The sequence below is a fragment of the Macaca mulatta genome, chromosome 7, assembly GCF_049350105.2.
Source record: "Macaca mulatta isolate MMU2019108-1 chromosome 7, T2T-MMU8v2.0, whole genome shotgun sequence".
In the NCBI taxonomy this organism is placed as follows: Eukaryota; Metazoa; Chordata; class Mammalia; order Primates; family Cercopithecidae; genus Macaca; species Macaca mulatta.
In genome coordinates, this window is record NC_133412.1 from 53,688,576 (window position 1) to 53,709,008 (window position 20,433).

The window sequence follows — 20,433 nt, forward strand, 5'->3', positions numbered from 1 at the left end:
CTAGGAGGAACTGTGTCTTTAGAATCAAGGCTGCCCCATGACAGGAAACAAGGTTTTAAGGTTACTTGACTAAGAGACTCGTCATACCTTTTCCCCTCTTGGAGGTTCCGGACTCACTGAGCTAACTTTCTGGTAACTGGGCTTCCAAAGGGGTAGCCCAAACTGCCTTGATCTATTGATGCAGAAATTCAGTTCTGCTTGACAGTTTTATTTCGCTGTGCAAATTAATACCTAGCCTTCTGGGGTTTGTACACAGGCCTTTATTCTGGTCAAATGCCAGACCTGCAAAGCTAGTCGGATGCACTCACTCAACCAGTGAAACTGGGTTTTGGGGCCAGAGGTCTGGGAACCATGTCCCTCAAAACAGCCAAAGGTATCCATCTTTAGCAGAACTACCTTGTACCAGTTAATCTGCAATAAGTGACTAGAGAGAGAATGAAGGGAAGATCTAGCTGGACAGGGTAGACAAGACTCCAGGGTACAGCCAGGAAAGGGGATCCTCCTGAAGCCTTTGCCTCATCTTAGGCACCTCTTCCTTCAGGAAGGTTTCCTTGATCCTTGCTCCACCCAGGCTGGAGTAGGTATCCTCATGTGCACTTTTCATGGCACTGACTAGTCACACTGGGCAGGGAGCATTTGTCTACTTGTCACAACACATCTGAGCTTTTGGAAAATAAGGATAATGTCTTAATTGTCTTTGTAGCTCAGGGGCCTGGTGCAGAGTAGATACTCAGTTAATGTTTCTTGAGTGCATGACTTGGCTGAATGAATGACTGAGAATGGATTGATTAAAGACAAGAGAGGATGGACTGTAAGCCCCCCAGGATAGGAACCCCGACTGACTTGTGGTGTACTCCCCAGTGCCCAGCACAGTGCCTAGCAGATTCAGTGCCCAAAGTGTTCCCGATATGCTGACCGAGGATCAGATCCCACTTGCCTCAAGACTCTCTACCTGACCACCTCTCTCCTTGCTGCCCCTGGCTAGTACAGAACATCCAGTCCCGCTGCCGCACTAAGCAACACGGAACCGGGTGGCACCTAGACTTGTTCCCTGTCGCTGCAGATGTAGGGTAGTGTCTTTCCCTCCTTCCAAGCTAGTCGCCCAGGGCAGGGTCGCCCTATCTGGCTAGGGTGCTGCACCCTCAGCTGTCGGTATCTTAGGTCAGACGCCCGGAACGCGCAGGCCGTTTCTACCCCTCCGGAAAACAATCTCCGAGCTGCGCCACGACCCCGTCCCTGCGGAGCAGGAGTGGGGAATGGGAAGGTGGGAAGGCGAGCCCGCGACTCTGCTCCCCAACCCCAGCTGGCACGGCTTTTCACGCACCTCTCCCCGCCCGGCCCGATTTCCCCATCCTGGCTCTGGCGCGGTGCTCCTTGCAGCCCCACGCTTTGCAAACTTTGGGAGTTTTACTCCATTTGCGTCACGGAAAAGGCAGGAGGATGACGGAGTCCAGGAAGCGAGGCAGCAGTGGCTGGCAAGCTCCACCGCCGGGCGCTCCAACCACGGGGGCGTGAGGTGTCTCCCGGCGAGGGCAGACAGACGGAGGGAGAGCAGAGGAGGTGGCGGTCCCAGAGACCAGCCCCGGAGGCTCTCGGGCTCCCTCGTTCCCGGGTCGTTTCCTCCCTCTTGCCCGGGACTGAGCGAGGGCACTGGCCAGATGGGAAGCCGCGCGGAGGAGTAGGCGGGGGCTCGGCTGCAGCGCCCCGGGCCCGCGGGAGGGCGGAGCTGGCCGTCCCTGCCCCGCCGGGACGCACGGAAGTGCAGCGGAGTTTGCCCGATTCTCCAGCCTGCTTCCCCCTCCCTCCTCCCTCTCCCCACCCCTCACCTCCCCTTTGGCGATCCCCTCCTTCCTCGGGACGCCACCTCCCGGAATCGCGTTTTTGTTTTGGAGCTGCCTTCTCGCTGGCGGCGCGGAGGGTCTGCGAGCGCAGGGGAAGGCAGGCTGGGGGCGCAGCCCGCCCCCCACTGGCCGGGCCCCGCAGGGCGGAGCGGAGGACGGACGGACAGACGGCCAGCCGCGCCATCTGCTCGCCGGAGCTCACTCTCCAAACTCCAAACTGTTGAGTGTGTGCGTGCACGCGAGGGTGGGGGTCGGGGGTCGTAAGTCCCGGGTGAGGAACTGGTTTCTGCTGGGGTTACCTTTGGACGGGGTTCCTGGGATTCAGAGCAGGGTCAGCGTCAGTCTCAGAAACTGCTGAGGAATTAGGCAAACAAAAGAGACCACTCAGCGACTGGCCAGAAGTCGCCCGACCGCCTCGTCGCGCCCCCTCCTTCCTCCGGGGTTGGGACTGGCCACTTCTGGGGCGGGGAGAGGGCGCCCGAGCCGGCGGGGGCTCCGGCTGCGCAGCCGGGGTCGAAGAGTTGGCGGCCTGTTGTGTAAGCCTCAGTCCTTGTTTTCCCGGCCTGGCTCGTTGTGAAGCCGGACACATCCACCCTTGGACTCGATTCAGGAGGCTGCTGCTTTTCTCCTTGCCCCTCTTGGATTTTCCGGATATTTGAAAACCCAGTGGCCCAGGAGCAAGAGGAGGAGGAAGGAGGAAGGGGCAGATCTGCAGAGGAATGTGAGAGCCTCCCAAAGCGAGAGTGGCCAAAAGAATCTGGGAGCCAGAGGGACAGCCGAGCCCTGCCTGGGTTTCTGGAATGGTGGTTTCCGAGTGAGTCTCTTCTATTTTAGAACGTTGTTCCAGTGGAAAGTGTCGAATTTTTCCCCTCCAGGGCAGATTTCTCCAGGTCACTTGACTTTTCTTCTGGGAGTAGGAGTTAGGAGAGACTCCCCTCTAATCCCCCAGGGGCTGCTAAGGGAGGAGGCTATGGACATGAGCCCTCCCTGCTCACAAGCATATGCCCGGAGACCTGATAGGGCAGTTTCTGGGCCGTGGACATTGCTTTGAAGAGCAGGAGATTGGACAGCATCTGTGGGTGCTGAGACCCCACCTTAGGACCTGAGAGATTGAACTGTGTAAGCGCCATTCAGCTGCGAGTGCATTCTTGGACTTCCTTGTGAGCATCCCGGGTCTGGACAGGACCCTCTCCTTCCCATCTGTCTGTACCACCCAGCCCAACCATGGCACTGAAAGGCCGAGCCCTCTATGACTTTCACAGTGAGAACAAGGAGGAAATCAGCATCCAGCAGGATGAGGACCTGGTCATCTTCAGCGAGATCTCACTGGATGGCTGGCTGCAGGGCCAGAACAGCCGTGGGGAGACAGGGCTCTTTCCTGCCTCTTACGTGGAGATCGTCCGTTCTGGCATCAGCACCAACCATGCTGACTACTCCAGCAGCCCTGCAGGCTCTCCGGGGGCCCACGTGAGCTTGTACAATAGCCCCAGTGTGGCCAACCCAGCTAGGAGTGGTGGGGGCAGTGGCTTCCTCTCAAACCAGGGTAGCTTCGAGGAGGATGATGATGATGATTGGGATGACTGGGACGATGGATGCACAGTGGTGGAGGAGCCACGGGCTGGTGGGCTGGGCACCAATGGGCACCCTCCCCTCAACCTCTCCTACCCTGGTGCCTACCCCAGCCAGCACATGGCCTTCCGGCCCAAGCCACCACTGGAGCGGCAGGACAGCCTGGCATCTGCCAAGCGAGGCAGTGTGGTGGGCCGTAACCTCAACCGTTTCTCATGCTTTGTGCGTTCTGGAGTGGAGGCCTTCATCCTAGGTGATGTGCCCATGATGGCCAAGATCGCTGAGACATACTCCATTGAAATGGGCCCTCGTGGCCCCCAGTGGAAGGCCAACCCCCACCCATTTGCCTGCTCTGTGGAGGACCCCACAAAACAGACCAAGTTCAAGGGCATCAAAAGCTACATCTCCTACAAGCTCACACCCACCCATGCTGCCTCACCTGTCTACCGGCGCTACAAACACTTTGACTGGCTCTATAACCGCCTGCTACACAAGTTCACTGTCATCTCAGTGCCCCACCTGCCTGAGAAGCAGGCCACAGGCCGCTTCGAGGAGGACTTCATTGAAAAGCGGAAGCGGAGACTCATCCTCTGGATGGACCACATGACCAGCCACCCTGTGCTCTCCCAGTACGAAGGCTTCCAGCATTTCCTTAGCTGCCTAGATGACAAGCAGTGGAAGATGGGCAAACGCCGGGCGGAGAAGGATGAGATGGTGGGTGCCAGCTTCCTGCTCACCTTCCAGATCCCCACCGAGCACCAGGACCTGCAGGACGTGGAAGATCGCGTGGACACTTTCAAGGCCTTCAGTAAGAAGATGGACGACAGTGTCCTGCAGCTCAGCACCGTGGCGTCAGAGCTGGTGCGTAAACACGTGGGGGGCTTCCGCAAGGAATTCCAGAAGCTGGGCAGTGCCTTCCAGGCCATCAGTCATTCCTTCCAGATGGACCCCCCTTTTTGCTCTGAGGCCCTCAACAGTGCCATTTCTCACACGGGCCGTACCTATGAAGCCATCGGGGAGATGTTTGCTGAGCAGCCCAAGAATGACCTCTTCCAGATGCTGGACACACTGTCTCTCTACCAGGGCCTGCTCTCTAACTTCCCTGACATCATCCACCTACAGAAAGGTAAGACCCAGTGCAGGCAGGAAACCCATCCTGAGTCTGACTCTCTGCTGGGCCCTGGGGAGATGGGGATGGCCTGGATAGAATGGAGCAACTTATCTTTATTTCTCTGTCTCAATCATTCATTTAACAAATGTGTTGGACTGGGCATGGTGGCTCATGCTTGTAATCTCAGCACTTTGGGAGGTTGAAGTAGGAAGATCAATCACTTGGACCCAGGAGGTTGAGACTACAGTGAGCCCGATTGTGCCACTTCACTCCAGCCTGGGTGACAGAGTGAGACCCTGTCTCTAAAACAAACAAACAAACAAACAAACATGTTGAGTATCAACTCTGTATCTGTGCAAATGTGCTTCTAGGTACAGGAATATTGTTGTGCACAGGCCTGGTCTCTGTCCTCATGGAGCTTGATATTTACCTTCTTGTCAATTCATTCATTTTCTCTGGATCTCATTTACCCATCATGCATGGTGTCATGCTGGGTTCTGAGAACACACAGATGACCGGGCCCCAGGCCTTGCCCTGGAGGAGCCGGTAGGCCCTTGGGAGACAGAGACCCAACCCAGATAACAAGAGCTCAGAGTGGGGGCCTGTCTTCTGCCCCTTGCAAGTTCACCTCCCCACCTTTGCAGCTTTGCAAGTTACTCTCACCACTGTGTATTCTCTCTATGAGCGTCTTGTCTGTGTGCAGGAAGATCCCTGTCCCCATTTTGCGGATGAAGGAGTTAGTGTCCACAGAAGAGTGGTTGCACAGCCTGTGGCCCGGCTGGGACTGTCCTTTCCTCCTGCTACCTCCCCAAGGACACGTCCATGTTGGCCGCTTCCCAAGCCTAGCCGTGTTTTCAGTTGTCATGACCCCCTCCGTGGGGGAGGGACAGGATGGGCCTCTGCCTGTTACTGCTGGGGCTGTCAAGGAACTGCCGGGGAAATGACTCATCCTGGGTCACACAGGGGCACCCTGGCTGGACCAGGCTGCGGAATCAGGGGTCCAGGGCACTGCCCACATGGCCTATCCAACTCCTGCTTCCCAAGCCTGGCTTCTCTTCTTGCCTGAGGAGACAGCCAGTGACTGCCCCAGCAGGTACCTGAGTCCTGGGGACAGCTAGGAGGGCAGATGTCAGGAGAGAGGTGTGATCCTCCCTGGGGCTGCTGGGTAACTCGTATGCAGGGCGTGGAGCTGGCTCCCTGGCCCTTGGGCCCTGAGGTCAGGCCTGGCTTGGTGGGGAGTTTGACTCTGGGTGGGGCCAGGAGGCAGACCTCTGGACTGAGCCTGGGGAACAGGAAACATGTCACCCACCACCACCAGGGAGGACCTGGGGTAAGCTGGCCTTACTTTCCTTTACCAAGAGGTTGACTTCTATAACTTCTCTAGCTCCCAGCCTCCTTTCTCCCCTCACTATATCCTCTTCCTCTTCCTGTTTTTTTTTCTTTTTTCTCATCTCTACCTTTCTTCTTCCTCCTCTGAACTCCACGAAACACAAACCTGAGTGCTAGTCTTGGCTCTGCCCCTAGATTGCTGTGCATCCCTGGGGAGTGCCTTTGTCTCTCTGGGTCTTAGTTTCCTGGTCTGTAAAACAAGGGAAGGTCAGGTCTTCGAGGGAGTGGGTGGGAAGGGACTCTTGGGGAGGGTCTGGTTCAGAAGCAGAATGACACCTTAGCTCTGACTCTGAGCTCTGGGGCAGGAATAGGGCAGGGGAGATGGCCAGGCCTGCTGGGGGCCCACTGGGGCAGGTGTCTCCCTGAGCAGAAGTGGGAAGGCTGGTTCAACCAGCTCCTTAGATGGCTTGTTCCTGCGCAGGCAGCAGGAGGGGGAGCGCAATGATTAAACAGATGCTCCCATGTAGTGGCTGGGGACCCCCACCCAGAACAGAGGTGAGGGCATTAGGGCAGCCCCACACCCAGGAAGGACACCAGGGCCTCCCAGGCTGAGGGGGAAGCCGGATTGGCCTTTCTGACCCTGGGCAGAGAGACCGAACTGAGAGAGGCCATTTCTGAGTTTCGACTTGAGGTGTTTCTAAGAGTCAGGGGCCACTGTCCTCTGTGCTGATGCATTTGACCTGAAGCAGAGGCCAGCCCACCTCCTTCCCTTCCCGGGATGAACCCTACCAATGGGCTAAGCCCCCTCTGGCTTACTCTAAGTTCTGGGCTCCGCACTGCTCCTCCCAGGCCTGTGGTGTGGGGCAAGTTAGGGAGCGGGTACTGAGACAGAACTGGACAGGCTTTGGGGACCACAGCCCAATGGGGGTGATAAGGAGGGGGTCCTATGCTGGCCCTAGGGGTGGAGCCCTTCTCACAGAAAGGAGAAGAACAGTTGGGTCCTGGGCCCCAAGGATTCTGTTCAGCTTGTCTGGACATCTGAATGGGTGGTGAGTGTGTGGGAGGAAGGACAGTGGAGGCCTAGGTGGGAGTCAGGAGACCAGGATTTGGACAAACTTTGCATCTGACATGACTTTGGGAGAGATTTCTCCCCTCAGTCTCTAGGTGAACAAAATGGGACCTGAGGGTCTTCATTTCCTTAGGAGGGCTCCATGTCATGTGAAACTTACATTAAACAAATTTGTATGCTTTTCAAAAATAAAAATAAAATGAAATAAAATGGGACATAAACCCTGGCTGGAGCTGAAAGGAGCCTGGTCTTCCCACGGGCCTAGTCCCTGTAGCCCAATCCAGGGGTCTCCTAAGAGAAGGGTAACCATAGGCAGTTTGGGGCATAAAAGGGGGCCCTAGCAATAGTGATCCCAGGACAACAAGGGGAAAGTGTCCAGGACTGTCCGGGGCAAGCCGGGACCTATGGCCCCCCAACTTAAGAGCCAGCAAGAGCAGGGCTGGTCCTAAGGCTCATGACAGGTCAGGAGGGCAATGTGGTCACCTCCGTTTTACAGACGAGGTGCAGCAATGCAGATGAGCCTCAGAGCAGGAGCTGGCGCCCAATGTGTCTGACTCCGCAGCCCAGGATTTCTACTGTGTTTCTACTGTGCCCTCCAGACAGGGGAGGGGATCCCCAGGGATGGAGAGCTGAGCCAGAAGGGGAAAGAGGAGGGAGGAAGGCTTGGGTGCTCCTTCACTGGTCCCATGGGCTAGAGATAGGCCCAGGACCACAGAGCATCCATAGAGGGGCCACAGGGACAGCGTGGTCAAAGCAAAGTGGCCATTGTAGGGACAAGTTCTTGCTTTGGGGACAGATGGGTTCAGCCTCTGGGTTCTAAGCCATTATCTAGCCCTCCCTCTACCTCACCCCCCTAGGCGTAAACAAAGAGAATAATACTCTGCTGTGAGCTACCACCTGAAGGTACTTGCTGTGAGCTCATGCATAGAAAAGCAGTTTGCACTGGGCTCCGTGGCTCATGCCTGTAATCTCAGCACTCTGGGAGGCCAAAGTGGGCGGATCACAGGAGTTCGAGACCAGCCTGGCTAACATAGTGAAACCCTGTCTCTACTAAAAATATAAAAAAATAGCCAGGCATGGTGGCGGGCACCTGTAATCCCAGCTACTTGGGAGGCTGAGGCAGGAGAATCACTTGAACCTGGGAAGCGGAGGTTGCAGTGAGCCGAGATCAAGCCACTGAACTCTAGCATGGGCAACAGAACAAGACTCCATCTCAAAAAAAAAAAAAAAAAAAAAGAAAAAGAAAGAAAAGAAAAGTAGTTTTCAAGCTATAGCATGTAGCATCTGAAGCTCCTATTCTATCTCAGATACGATCCTTTCTACTATGTACATATTAGTTCAGTTAAGCCTCAACTATACTATAGGGCGGGTACTATTATTATCCCATTTTACAGATGTGGAAACTCTAAAGCACTATACCGTATGAGAGGTTGTCAACAACATCACATCTAGGGCAACCTGTCCCACTGGGCAGTGGGGAGACCTGGAGCCCAGGCAAGAGCAGTGGCATGCTGGAGAGGACACAGCTAGGACTAAGACTCAGACCTCCTGCTCCCTCCTGCCCCCAACCTGGGGTGGATGTTAGCTATCTCCAAGAGGTAGCGGCAAGATGGATTGAGGTGGGAGCTTAGGGAATATCCCTGGGACTCTGCAGCTGGTGGGCTCCAGCCCTCCTTTCTGCATTTCTGGGACCCAGCCTGTAAGAGGAGTGCTGAGGCAGGAGGTCCTCCTGGGTCCTCAGCTCTCAGGTTAAGTCTTAAGTAGAATGTAGGGGGGATGCTGGACAGGCCGGAGCCATGACTCCCAGCCTGTGGGGTGGGGTGCATTAGCATTAGCTGGTCCTGGCCCCAGAGCTGAGTCACAGGGTGGAGGGGTAACGGAGAGTAGGGTGGGGCCTCTGTTTCCCCCCGACCTCTGTGGCCTTTGCTCCCCATCCCTGGCCTCCTGCCTGTCTTTGATACCTAACCATTGCAATGGGTTCATTCTTACTCTTTGGGCTCCTCATTAGCAAAAGAGACCTTTCCTTCCTTCAAGGCCATGGGCAGGAAAAGTCTACAGATGCACTTCCACTGTGCCAACTTTCTCAGGCAGGTGGAATCCAGGCTAGTTCAGTATCTCCCGTTTAGCTGGGTTCCTTCTGTGGAAGTTTAACTCCAGTTTCTTCACCCTGCTGTTTTCTACCTTTCTTGTTACGGTTCTTCCTACTCCTTGGGACCTTCTTGAATCCCTGTGTCCAATGTCTGGGGGCCCCACACACATGCCCGAAGGACCTAGCATGTACTCCCTGCAACAGAAGTGGTGTCCAACCCCCAGCTGTGGAGGACCAGGCAGGACAGAGGCTGGGAGTTCTGGGCAAGTTCCTGTCCCTCAGGGCCTTGGCCTCCTCTGTACAGTAGTAGGGTGGAGGTGGAATTGAGGGTCGGACACCTGACCTTTTGGGCCTTTCCAGCTCTGATGTCTCTTTCTGGGTCCTATCCTGGGCCTTGGGGTGATCCCCCTTCTGCTGCCCAGGGCTGGGCTGTTGAGATGGTGCAGGAGGTGGTCCAGGGAAGGTGGCAGAAGGACTGAGTGGGCTGGGAGCTGGGGACTGCAGATTTCTTTTGGGTGCTGTGTGAGCAGCCCTGGAGACTCTCTGAACTTGAGTCTGTTTGCCTGAAATGCTACTATTAGCCGATTAGCCATGCACTTGTCAACTAACATGGATGCTGTCCCTTCTAAAGGCATCCAGAATTATTCCCAGCATGTAGAGCCCTGGGCCTGATATACAGTAAGTGCTCAATGAATGCATTTAGAAAGCACTGGACAATTTCAGTCAGGGAGTGAAGAGAATACCATCTAGACGGCCCTCAAGAGCCCTCCTTAAAGGAGAAGTGGGAAAGCATGGATATTGAGCATGCTGTCTGTGTGCAGTGGGTGCGTTTGAAGTGCTCAGGGGTGTGCTGTTCGCTGTGCCAACCCTTCCCACCTCCTAATCTTCTTTGCATGGTGGATTCCCTGTAGCCCTCGGTGACTGAGTGCCAGGCACAGGCAAACTTCCTTCTCTTCCCAGCAACTGTCCCTACTGGCTTAAAGGCAGAATTAGTCAAGTCCCTTTTAATTCAGAACTGAAATTCATTCACCAACTGCTTGTTCATTCATTCAGATTCTTCTAAATTGGGTCCTCTGCTCAGGTTCGTCTCCACCCCCCATCTGTTACCTGGTTATTACACAACCTCCTCTAGTTCCCTGGGGGCTGGGATGAGGAGGGAACAGGGCGTGCATGTCTGGGAGATACACCAGGTGGCCTTTGAAGAGTTGCTTTAGAATCATAAGTGTGATGGGGGTGGGAGTGGGGAGCCAGGGCACAGGTGACATGGGGGAGGCATTCTGTCAGGGGAACTGGGAGAGGCTCCAGTGTAGAAGTGGCACCTGATCGGGACCATGAATTATGAATAGGAATCCAGGGGGCAGAGGTAGGAAAGAGCCAGGTGAGTTTGATGAACATGGGGGTCACTGCGGAATGCATGCAGGGGCCAACTCCAGAGGTGAGGGTGCCCCAGGCCAGGCAGATTGGTGTGGACCTTGATCTGTTGCTGGTGGAGAGTCAGGAAAGGTGCCCAGCGTGGAAGACCTCTTCAGATGCTGCAGAGAACCTGTCAGAGGCTGGGGCAGAGGGCAGGGAGCCGTGGGGGGACTGTTGTGGCAGTCCAGTGATGGACAGGGTTGAATCAGTTCAGCAGGCCTATATCAGGATCTGCTGTGGGCCAGGCCTTGTTCTGGGTACCAGGGACACACAGAGGTTGAGGACAGGCTGTATCCTCATTGAACTCATAGTCCATCAAGCAAGGCTGTGACTGGTCACGTGTGGGCTACTGGTGGCACTGCAAATTTGGAGGGAAGATGATGTGCTTGGTTTAGGAGGTACTGAGGGTGAGGACCTGGGGAATGTCCTGGCAGAGACACCCAGGTGGCTGGAATGTGGGCCTGGGGCTCGGGAGTGAGGTCCGAGTTGAACTGATGAGGGTGCTGTCTGCCCTCAAGGGTATAGGGAGCACATGGAGATCAGAGCCCTAACACGCTGTCCTCTGCTCTGCCTATGCCAGGCGCCTTCGCCAAAGTGAAGGAGAGCCAACGCATGAGTGACGAGGGCCGCATGGCGCAGGACGAGGCAGATGGCATTCGCAGGCGCTGCCGCGTGGTGGGTTTCGCCCTGCAGGCCGAGATGAACCACTTCCACCAGCGCCGTGAGCTCGACTTCAAGCACATGATGCAGAACTACCTGCGCCAGCAGATCCTCTTCTACCAGCGGGTGGGCCAGCAGCTGGAGAAGACCCTGCGCATGTATGACAACCTCTGACCGCGTGTGCCTAGGCCCCCTCCTTCCCCCGGGCCTGGTCACTGCAGTGTACCCCACTTTCCCAACCTCCCTATACCAGCAGTGGCTGGGGGAGGGGTCAGCAGTTGGGGAGAGAAGCGGCCTGTCCTGCCTCCTGGGAGAAGGAGCTTTCAAGGAGTCATGAGTACCCCTGGGAAATTCCCCACTCCTTAGAAGTGGGGCACAGCAGGGGTGAGAATGGAGCCAAGAGCCCTCGAGGCCAAGGCCTGGGCTGCCGGTTAGTCAGTGAAGGTCAGGCCAGGGTCTCAGCCTCCCCTAGAGCCTATTTTGCTTGCTCACCTGGCCACTGCTGCCTTATCCATTCAGCAGACACCGAGGCCTGCTGCACCCCTGGGTCGGACACTGGGCACCCAGGGCTGTAACTTGCCTGCTCTTCAGGAGTCCTCAGTGAAGGTCGGGGTTAGACATAGACAAAGTCAATGCAGTGTGACTGATGGTTAAGTGAGGGATTTCTGGAAGCTCATAGAAGGGGCCACAGCATTCCACTGGTCAGGGAAGACTCCATGGAGTAGGCAACATTCGGACAGTGTTTTAAAGGATGACAAGGGCCTGCCAGACAGTACATGGGGAGAAGGACTTTCAGGGGAGAGGAACAGCATGGGCAAAGTTATGGAGACATGCAAACATCTCCCTCTTCTCTCCCTTACTTTCCAAGCAAGTTAGGTGCGCTTTCCTTGGGGATTCTGGCCTGTGTGGTAGGAAGGGATCTCCCTTGCTCCCATGTTGCTGACTGTCCTTGCATCACCCTGTCCCCTGCAGGAGGGGGCTACAGGCCATCTCCCTCCTGTAGGCCTCTGACTACCCTCCACTTTTGGGCCCCCAGCTTCTCTCAGGTAGGAGACCATTGCAGCATCCTTCCCTCCTCGGGTTCAAGGTGCTGAGGTATAAGCCCTGGGCCCCAGATCCCTGGTGACACCTTCCTGGAGAAGACTCTCGAAAGCGACTGTATATTTGAGTTCACCAGCAATAACTCCCCACACTCGAAGCAGGTCCAAACCCAGGATCCCAGGGTCCTTGGGCTCCTTGGCACTGTCTTCCCCAGATCCCTCCTGTTGTACAATGGGAAACCTAAGAGGAAAAAGACAGGGGCCTGCCTGCCTGCCCACCCGCTCTCTGCCTGCCTTGCTGGAATGCAGGCCCCCGCTCTGGGTGGGGTTGTGCTGTCTCTGACCTATGTTTACATCCCCAAGGAGTTACTGCCTCCTCCCCACCCAGGTCAGGGTGTGGTCCAGCAGCTTGTTGTGGGGTGCTGACCTGTGTCACCACTGCCCTCCTTGCCCCCAGGGGGGTCATGGTCTCCTCCTGGATACTGCTGCTTGAATCTTTTTTCTTGATAAACCTTTTACAATTAAGATAACACAAGCATGACTTTTTCTGTTTGGATCCCAGAAAGGTGGAGGGCGGAAGAAGGATAGAGGCCTAATTGCTCCTGGGAGCCATTGGATGAGATTCTGAGGTCCTGGTGGGCACAAATTTACCACAGGACCTCAAAAGTTGGGGGGAGGGCTGTGCTGGTGGAAGGTGCCAGCAGGCAGGAGGAGCTAGAGGTGGCTGTGGACCCCCGGGTGGATCCATCCCTCTCTAGAACGCACTGTTGTCTCTAAAATGGGTGGAGTGCTGCCCAGGGGACTGGCTGTATTGCCTTGTGATCTGGGGCTGAGGGTTGTATGAGGAAGGGACAGGATGCTGTGCCCCAGGACAATTTAATAGATGGTGGCTCCTCTCCCCAAGCAGCCATGCCCTGGCCTTGCCCTTGAAAAGCCCTAGTCCACAGGAGAGAAGTGGGGGACTCAGAAGCTGTGTCTCTTCCCCAAGCTGTCCTGGGTATCCAACAGAGCAGAGGCTCCCACACTGGAAACTGAAGAGGATGCTGGCTGTGCCCTTGGGGGTGCCCTGGTCAGGATGAGCAGATCTTGCTCTTGGATCTATTCATCCACAGAGGAGAGGAGGGTACTGGTTGAGACTTGGCTCTCCTTTGGAGGCAATGGGGACTTGGTGGAGAGAGGGCTTCCGGGGTCAAGGCCGTCAGGGAAGGTTGGCTAGGCCAGGGACCAGGGAGCTCGTGCAGGAAGATGGGGAAGGTCCAGCAGGTGCGGTGGGGGAAGGGGCGGGCAGAACTCCCTGTTCAGGGCATAGAGTCCTCAGAGGAACTTCTGGAATGAGTCCCCCTGGCCCTTGGTCAACATTAGGTCAGATTTGGGACTTTCTGAGGAATTTTCCCCTCTCCACCCTGCCCCATTTTCTAACCCATCCGAGGAACTTCCCGCCCTTAACCTCTTCTCAGCTCTGCCCTCCATGTAGCCGTCTGCAGAGGGGCTCAGCAGTGACTGCTGGGCCAGGCCGGGGCAGGGCTGGTGGGAATGCTCCTCCTAACCCATGGTGCCTGGAAAGTCCCCTGCTCATGCTTCCTGCTCTGGGAACAGTGTTGTCCTCTGTGTGCCTTCCTTGTGGGGGGACCACCTCCCAGGCCTCCCATCCTCAGGGTGAAACTGTCAGTCTGATACTTTTCTCAGGAGGGACTTGGATGTAGGAGAAGCATCAGGAAGTGGGGTCTTGGGATAATGCCAGGCCTGCTCCTGGTATCCTGAGGTCTCTGGGCTGGGGCAGGTGTGTGTGTGGTGAGGAGGGAGACTGTCCTGGCCCTCCTCTCTCTTTTCTTTCTGCCTCTATGGGGGTGGGGGTATTGGGAGAACTTGGGGCTGTTCTGGGGGAGCTAAGCCCCTTTCTTAGAGATTGGGGGACCAGTGTCGGGGGCATCCTGGTGATGGCAGATGCCTGCCTCGTCACATGCCAGGCAGATGTTCCCGACTCAGCTGGACCCAGCTGCTCGTTTCCTCCCTCGCTTTGCTCTGAGGAGGCAGAAAACAAGGCCTCTCTTTCTGCCCTGAGCAGCTACCAGCGCCCAGGGTAGGGGATCCCCTGGTCACCAGTCTTGGCCCGGTACAGGAAAAGGAATCCGCTTTGTGGCCACAAGTGGGGGCTGGGGATGGAGGCAGACCTCGGATCCTGCATCTCGTCACCCGCTGGACACAGGAGGGCTATGAAGCACTGGGCCATGACTGCGCCACTGGCTGGAGCAGAGCCAGGCCTGGGAGAGGCAGGTGGCCCCATCGGCCCCTGCTCTGCACCATCCCCCCCCAGATGACAAAGCCATATGTCTTCCACGTGTCTACACACTCACAGACTCACGCACGTAATCGCTCAGTCTCACAACAAGCACATGCAGTCACATACCTGCCCACAGGCACATAGGCCACACAAGCATGCCTGTGTACTCACACAGTCATATTGCCACACGCTGTTACACATTCACGGCCATATCCACACATGCCTTGCCATCCATTCAAAGCACCAGTGGCTACTTTGTCACACACAGCCACACCACAGTCCCATGCACATGGTCGTAGCCTCACACAGTGACACACACTCAGGCACACACTGCCACAAAGCCATGCTTGCACAGAGCAAAGATGTCACAAGCATCTCTGTGCCTGGACTGCACCTGCACGACCTCCCAGGGCCCCCACCTCGTCAGAGATTCAGGAAAGCTTTGCATGGAGACACCATCCCTGGAGGGGGTGTCTCCAAGCGGGAGTACAGTCAGTCACAAGCACCACGTGCAGGCACACAGGCAGAGAGGTCTAGGGATGCAATTGGGATGACTAGATACCACCAAGTTCAGCTCTTTATTGCACAGATGGGCACCTGAGGCCCAGGGAGCAGTGGTGGCTGGCCTTATCACCCAGCAGGGCAGGGGATACTCTGGGTCCAGTGCCTGGCTCTGGGCAGACTCTGTGGCCTGGCCCTGCCCTCCCCTGGGCCAATCCTCTGGGCCAGGCTGCCTCGGAAGGCCCCTGGCTGAACTGATCCAGCAGAGCTCAAGGCAGCTCCCATCTCAATCTAGAGCCAAGCTGCAGTGGCCATGGGAGCTGGAGCCAGGATGCGGTGGGCAGGGCCTGGGCGGGAGGAACATTCCTGCACCATCTCCTCCCGAAGCATGTGAGGACCCGGCCCGCCCTGCCTGCCTGCCCGCTGACTCAGGCCTCCAGGAGCCAAACCTGCTCAGCTCCCCCACCCACCCCAACCTGCTTCTCCACTAGTTCGGCTCTGGTTCCTCTCTCCATTGGCTGGGGCAAGAGGAGACAGTGAGCCCTGGCAGGAAGACCATGGGGAAAAATCAAACCTCACCACCCCCAGACATAGCTCAGAAGGGCTGATTGTGAAACCCAGCTCTCTTCAACATAGTTGAACACAAACTGTTTTTTTTCTTTTGGTTTTGTTTTGTTAGTCAAACCCCAGTGCAACGCAGTCTGTTTAAGAAGTAGTGCTCACATAGCTGTGGCCTGGGTCTGTTCAGCAGCCCTGGTAGGCAACATTTATTCCTTTTCACAGCGAAGAGAAGACTTGGCCAGAGGGAAGATGGGACCTGCCTGGATTCACACAGGGAATCTCTGGCGGAGCTGAACTCGAATCCAACTCCCTGCCATCACTCCTTAGAGTCACACTGATGAACTCATTTGGGCCAAAAGAAGGGGAGGCAGGTTTCTCCTCTAGATCAGTGAAAGAATAGGAGGCTGGTGAACCCAACAGCTGAAATGTGAAGGGTGAGAGGGTACGGTGAGTCCCACCAGCCCTGAGGGATGAAGGGTCTGAAGATGGTGCTGCGCGGTGACAGCTGCAGTGACTCAGGAGCTCTGTTTACAAAGGAACATGAGTGAGGAACATAACTTCATTTTTAAAATATCTGACCTGAATTTCTCTTTTCCTCCCCCATTCCCCACATGGTAGAAGTGTAATCTCAAATCAATTTGGGGACCCCTTTTTTCCCCAGGGATGCGTAGAACTTTTAGGGATGGCACATTTGAAGACCTTAGGGAGCCCCTAGCACTTTGCATTTTAAAGGCTGAATCCTACACTCTATCATACATATTAATATTTACCTGCATTCCACATTAAAGGGTTCAGTTTATGACTTGACAGTGTCTTGTCTTGTAGATACTTAATTAAACTGTATTAATTTTGATTTTGCCCCTTTCTGTTGGTGCTCTGCTCTCTTCCCTCCTCCCCACCCTGCCCACCCAGTGGCACACATTGTTATGGTTGCTTCTTGCAGAACTCCTGGACCTGGATGCTGCCGTTGGGCCTGCGGTGCTCGCCATGGTCCTGGTAAGCATTGGGTCCTCTGATCATCTTGCCCTGCCTCCTGCCTTTCCCCTGCATGCTCCCTTGATGCCCATCCTGAGGCTCTGTGTGTCTGGCTCCTTCTCTGCTTTTGGGCACTCAGGGCTCCCTCCATTGCCCTGTACTAAGGGGCTGACAGAGGTCCTTTCTGGGGCCTGTGGTGATCATTCCACAGCTTCCACTTCGCGGTCAAGCACAGGGAGCTCTAGGGTGCTGCTTAGACACCCCATGCCACCCTGTTTCTTCTGGGGTCTGGCTGCCTTCTTGGGGTTCTACCTAGAAAGGGGATATGAGTCCCACTGCTTCAGAATCTCCCAGCCTCTGGGGATTCTACCATCTCCCAGTGCAGGCAGCACCGTGATGGGCACTGGATGGTCGTTATTTTACAACCACCCCATGTGCAAGAGATTATTACCATCATTTTACACACCAGGAAATGGGGTCCAGCGAGGGAGGTGCTGGAGTACTCAAGGCTGGTGTGAAACAGTACCCAGGCCTGGGCCACCTGTGCTGAGAGGCAGATGGCCAGTGCCAGGGCTGGGTGTTGGAGGCTGGCTGAAGCCTGGAGGCACCTGGAGCCGCTTCTAGGCTGACCTGCACCCCCTTGTTGCCATTTGGCAGGAGTGCTCTGGGGTTGGAGCAAGGGAGTATGAGGCTCCTCCATATAGCCCTGCTGCCCCCAGATAGCAGCAGCCCCCACCCCGACCCCGCTCCTTTCCCTTCACCACCCAGAGACAGGACCGCAGAGTGGCTGAGCCAAGTGCAGATCCTGCCCAGTGCAGCCTTGCTGTAGGGATGTTTCTTAACTGCTTCATGCTTGTTTCTCCACTGAGAGGGGAGTTCCAGATGGCTGTTAGGAGGGTGACGTGAGCAGAACACATCATCTGGGCAGTGCCTGCACAGCCAGCGCCACTGAGGAGCAGCTGGGGTCATCAGCCTGAGTAGAACTGGAGCAGCTCTGGAGAGAGACAGTGCTATGAATATTGGTACCCCCACTTCATAGGTTGGAAAACTGACTGGGCAAGCCCTTTAAAGCTACACAGTGGGTAGATGGCAGAGCTGGGCCTGGAACTAACCATCCCCAGACCTTGAACCTTGCCCCGTGTTGCCACACTGCCTCCATGGGGAGCAGATTCCTTGGGGTCCCTGGCTGTCATGGTACTTGTCATCCAGGGCAGGAGGGGTCCACTGGGCCACTGATAGTTACATGTACAGGATAGCACAGCCCAAGGTTAAGAGACCCAGTCTCATACCCAATGCCTCCCATAAACAGATTCACTGGGTGACCTCAGGTGAGGTCATCACTCAGTCTCAGTTTCCTCCAACATCACTCAAGTGATGGTTATCACGATTACACATGGCCACGAGTTCACGATTGTCAACACTGTCACTGCCTCAGGCCGGCTGCATCTCAAAGCCACACAGGTCAGCCTGGTTGTGTGGGCCTGATCGCACAAGAGCTACCATTTTTTCAGTCCTACTCTGTGCTGGTACCATGACTGTTTGGAAGGTAGGAACTCCTATTGTCAACATTTTCCAGCAGACGGTGGCTCAGGGGCATTGAGTCACTGCGAGATTGCGCGGCTGCCCCATGGCAGGCCTGGGCTGAGGTCTGCCTGCACTTGGAGCCGTGCCCTTCCCACTGCACCAGGCTGCCTTTTGAAGGCTGCGGGGCTAGGCAGGGCGGGGGCCACCATCCTGCTGCAGTGTGAACACAAGTATGCTGGGAATTGAAGGGAATGGGGAGGGAGAGGGGCAGGTGGCCGTGGAGGGGCAGGTGGTGGGTATTGGGTGGAGGTGGCTGTGTTCCTTCAAGTCAGTGAATGAAAGGGCAGAGGGCTTGGCCCACAGAGAGTGCTGAGCAAATATTTGTAGAGAGAGAATTTTCTGGAAGGCCTGAGGCTGGGGCATGGGGTCAGGCTCTGGCTGTGGAGGAGGGGGCTACACAGGTGAGGCCATGGGCAGTGAGCTGGGGGAAGAAGCAGGACTCTGGTCTCTGAGAATAACTCAGTCAGGAGCCTCCTTACTCCAGCAGACAATATGGGGGCAGTGAGAGCTGGCAGGAAAATGTCGAGACTCCGTGGGGGCTTGTGAGTGCTGAGCCAAAAAGGGCTCTGGCCCTGGGGCTGGGCTGGGGCGTCAGGTGGGGCAGGCAGAGGTAGGGTGATGGAGTCTTTGCCTGCGTCTGGTACCCGGAGTGTGTGGGCCCACCTGTATGGTTGCGGGTACCTGTCAGTGTGTGCACCTGTACCTGCGTATATGTCCCTGTGGTGGTGCTTGGTACCTATAGTCATTCAGCCACATGAGCTTTTCCCTGTGTTTCTCAGCCTGGAAAAGGCAATTCCTTTCACCCTGAACCTCAGGCCCACCTTGGACTCATGCCTGGCTCCTCTCTTTCTCTCGCTCCACATCCCATCCACGAGTACAATCTTGTTAGCCCCTCAAAAGAGACCCCAAATCTGATGCTCTCACCACCTGGGTCCAAACCACTAGGCTTGCTTGCACTATTGCAGCAGCCTCCAAGCTGCCCTTCTGCTGCCTCTCCTGCTCCCTAATGGTCTAACAGGGGCCAGAGTGATCTTTTACAAAAACACGTGAATGTATGTATACATATGTACACATATACACATACACACACGTGCACATACACATATCTATAAATATGTTTTTTTTTTTTTAGAGACAGGGTCTTGCTATATTGTCCAGTCTGGTCTCAAACTCCTGGCCTCAAGTGATTCTCCTGCCTCAGGCTCCTGCACAGCTGTGATTATAAGCATGAGCCACTGTGTCCAGCTCAGAGTAAACTTTTAAAACCATATTATTATTATTATTATTAAAGATGATGTCTTGCTCTGTTGCCCAGGCTGGAGTGCAATGGTATGATCTCAGCTCACTGCAACCTCCGCCTCCTGGGTTCAAGCGATTCTTCTGCCTCAGCCTCCCTAGTAGCTGGGATTACAGGCATTCGCCACCTCGCCTAATTTTTTTTTTTTTTTTGTATTTTTAGTAGAGATGGGGTTTCACCATGTTGGCCAGACTAGTTTTGAACTCCTGACCTCAAGTGATTCACCCACCTCGGCCTCCCAAAGTGCTGGGATTACAGGCATGAGCCACTGTGCCTAGCCTTAAAACCATATTCTAAATCAAATCATGTCTCTGCTTTCAACCTCAGGGCTTCCTCCATACTTAGGAAAGTTTCCAAACTCCTAGCATAACCCACAAGGCTCCTTTCTGGTCTTGTCTCAGACCCCTCTGCCCTTCAGTCATGGAACTCCAGATCACTGGTCTGCTGGTTTCCTCTTCCACGTTTGCTCAGACCTCAGGGCCTTTGCATTTGCCGTCTCCTCTGTCTGGAATGTTCTTCCTCCCAGATAAACATGTGGTTCTCACCTCAATTAATTCAGGTCTCTGCATAAATGTCACCTCCTTGGAGAAGCCTTCCCTGACCCTGAAATCTAAAGAAACTTCCTCATCCCTCTGTTTCCTTACCCTGCCTTATTTTTTCTTCATTTTACTTATTACCAGCTGCCAATTATAAATGTGTATGTATTTAACTCTTATTTATTTATTTTTGTCGCTGCAACCTCTGCCTCCTGGGCTCAAGCGATTATCCTGCCTCAGTCTCCCAAGCAAATACAGGCCTGCCATGGTGGCTCACACCCACCACTTTGGGAGGCCGAAGTGGGCGGATCACCCGAGGTCAGGAGTTTGAGACCAGCCTAGCCAATGGGGCGAAACCCCATCTCTACTAAAAATACAAAAATTATCTGAGCGTGGTGGTGCATACCTGTCATTCCAGCTACTCAAGAGGCTGAGGCAGGAGAATCGCTTGAGCCTGGGAGGCGGAGGTTGCAGTGAGCCAAAATTGCACCACTTCACTCCAGCCTAGGCAACAGAGTGGGACTCTGTCTCAAAAAAAAAAAAAAAGTTTCAAACATACACAAAAGTAGAGAAACAA

General features: G+C 55.2%; 2 protein-coding genes across 6 annotated transcripts in view; one reads left to right on the forward strand and one right to left on the reverse strand.

Annotated features, from left to right (window-relative positions):
- IMP3 (IMP U3 small nucleolar ribonucleoprotein 3) overlaps positions 1–20,433 on the reverse strand; it is a 76,688-nt gene that overhangs the window by 48,764 nt on the left and 7,491 nt on the right. The window contains exon 1 of one of the 4 annotated variants that reach the window (XR_013395160.1): positions 2,141–2,284. The exons of 2 other annotated variants lie outside the window; for them this stretch is intronic. The gene's annotated coding sequence lies outside the window, so the exon portion shown is untranslated. Of the gene's footprint in view, positions 1–2,140; positions 2,679–20,433 lie in introns of those variants that run through there. One more of the 4 variants, XM_077938050.1, reaches the window with a different exon arrangement.
- SNX33 (sorting nexin 33) lies at positions 2,649–12,648 on the forward strand. 2 transcript variants are annotated; one of them, XM_077938052.1, is made up of 3 exons: positions 2,649–4,271; positions 4,494–4,536; positions 11,002–12,648. In XM_077938052.1, the coding sequence occupies exons 1-3, from the start codon at positions 3,066–3,068 to the stop codon at positions 11,253–11,255; spliced, it is 1,503 nt and encodes a 500-aa protein (XP_077794178.1). In that variant the 5' UTR covers positions 2,649–3,065; the 3' UTR covers positions 11,256–12,648.

Excerpts from the sequence above, each read along its gene's own strand:
- SNX33 (XM_077938052.1), top strand. The coding sequence starts at position 3,066 with ATGGCACTGAAAGGCCGAGCCCTCTATGACTTTCACAGTGAGAACAAG. Across the intron at positions 4,272-4,493 it reads GCACCGTGGCGTCAGAGCTG|GGCCTGCTCTCTAACTTCCC; the intron begins GTGCGTAAACAC and ends TCTCTCTACCAG. Across the intron at positions 4,537-11,001 it reads CATCATCCACCTACAGAAAG|GCGCCTTCGCCAAAGTGAAG; the intron begins GTAAGACCCAGT and ends TGCCTATGCCAG.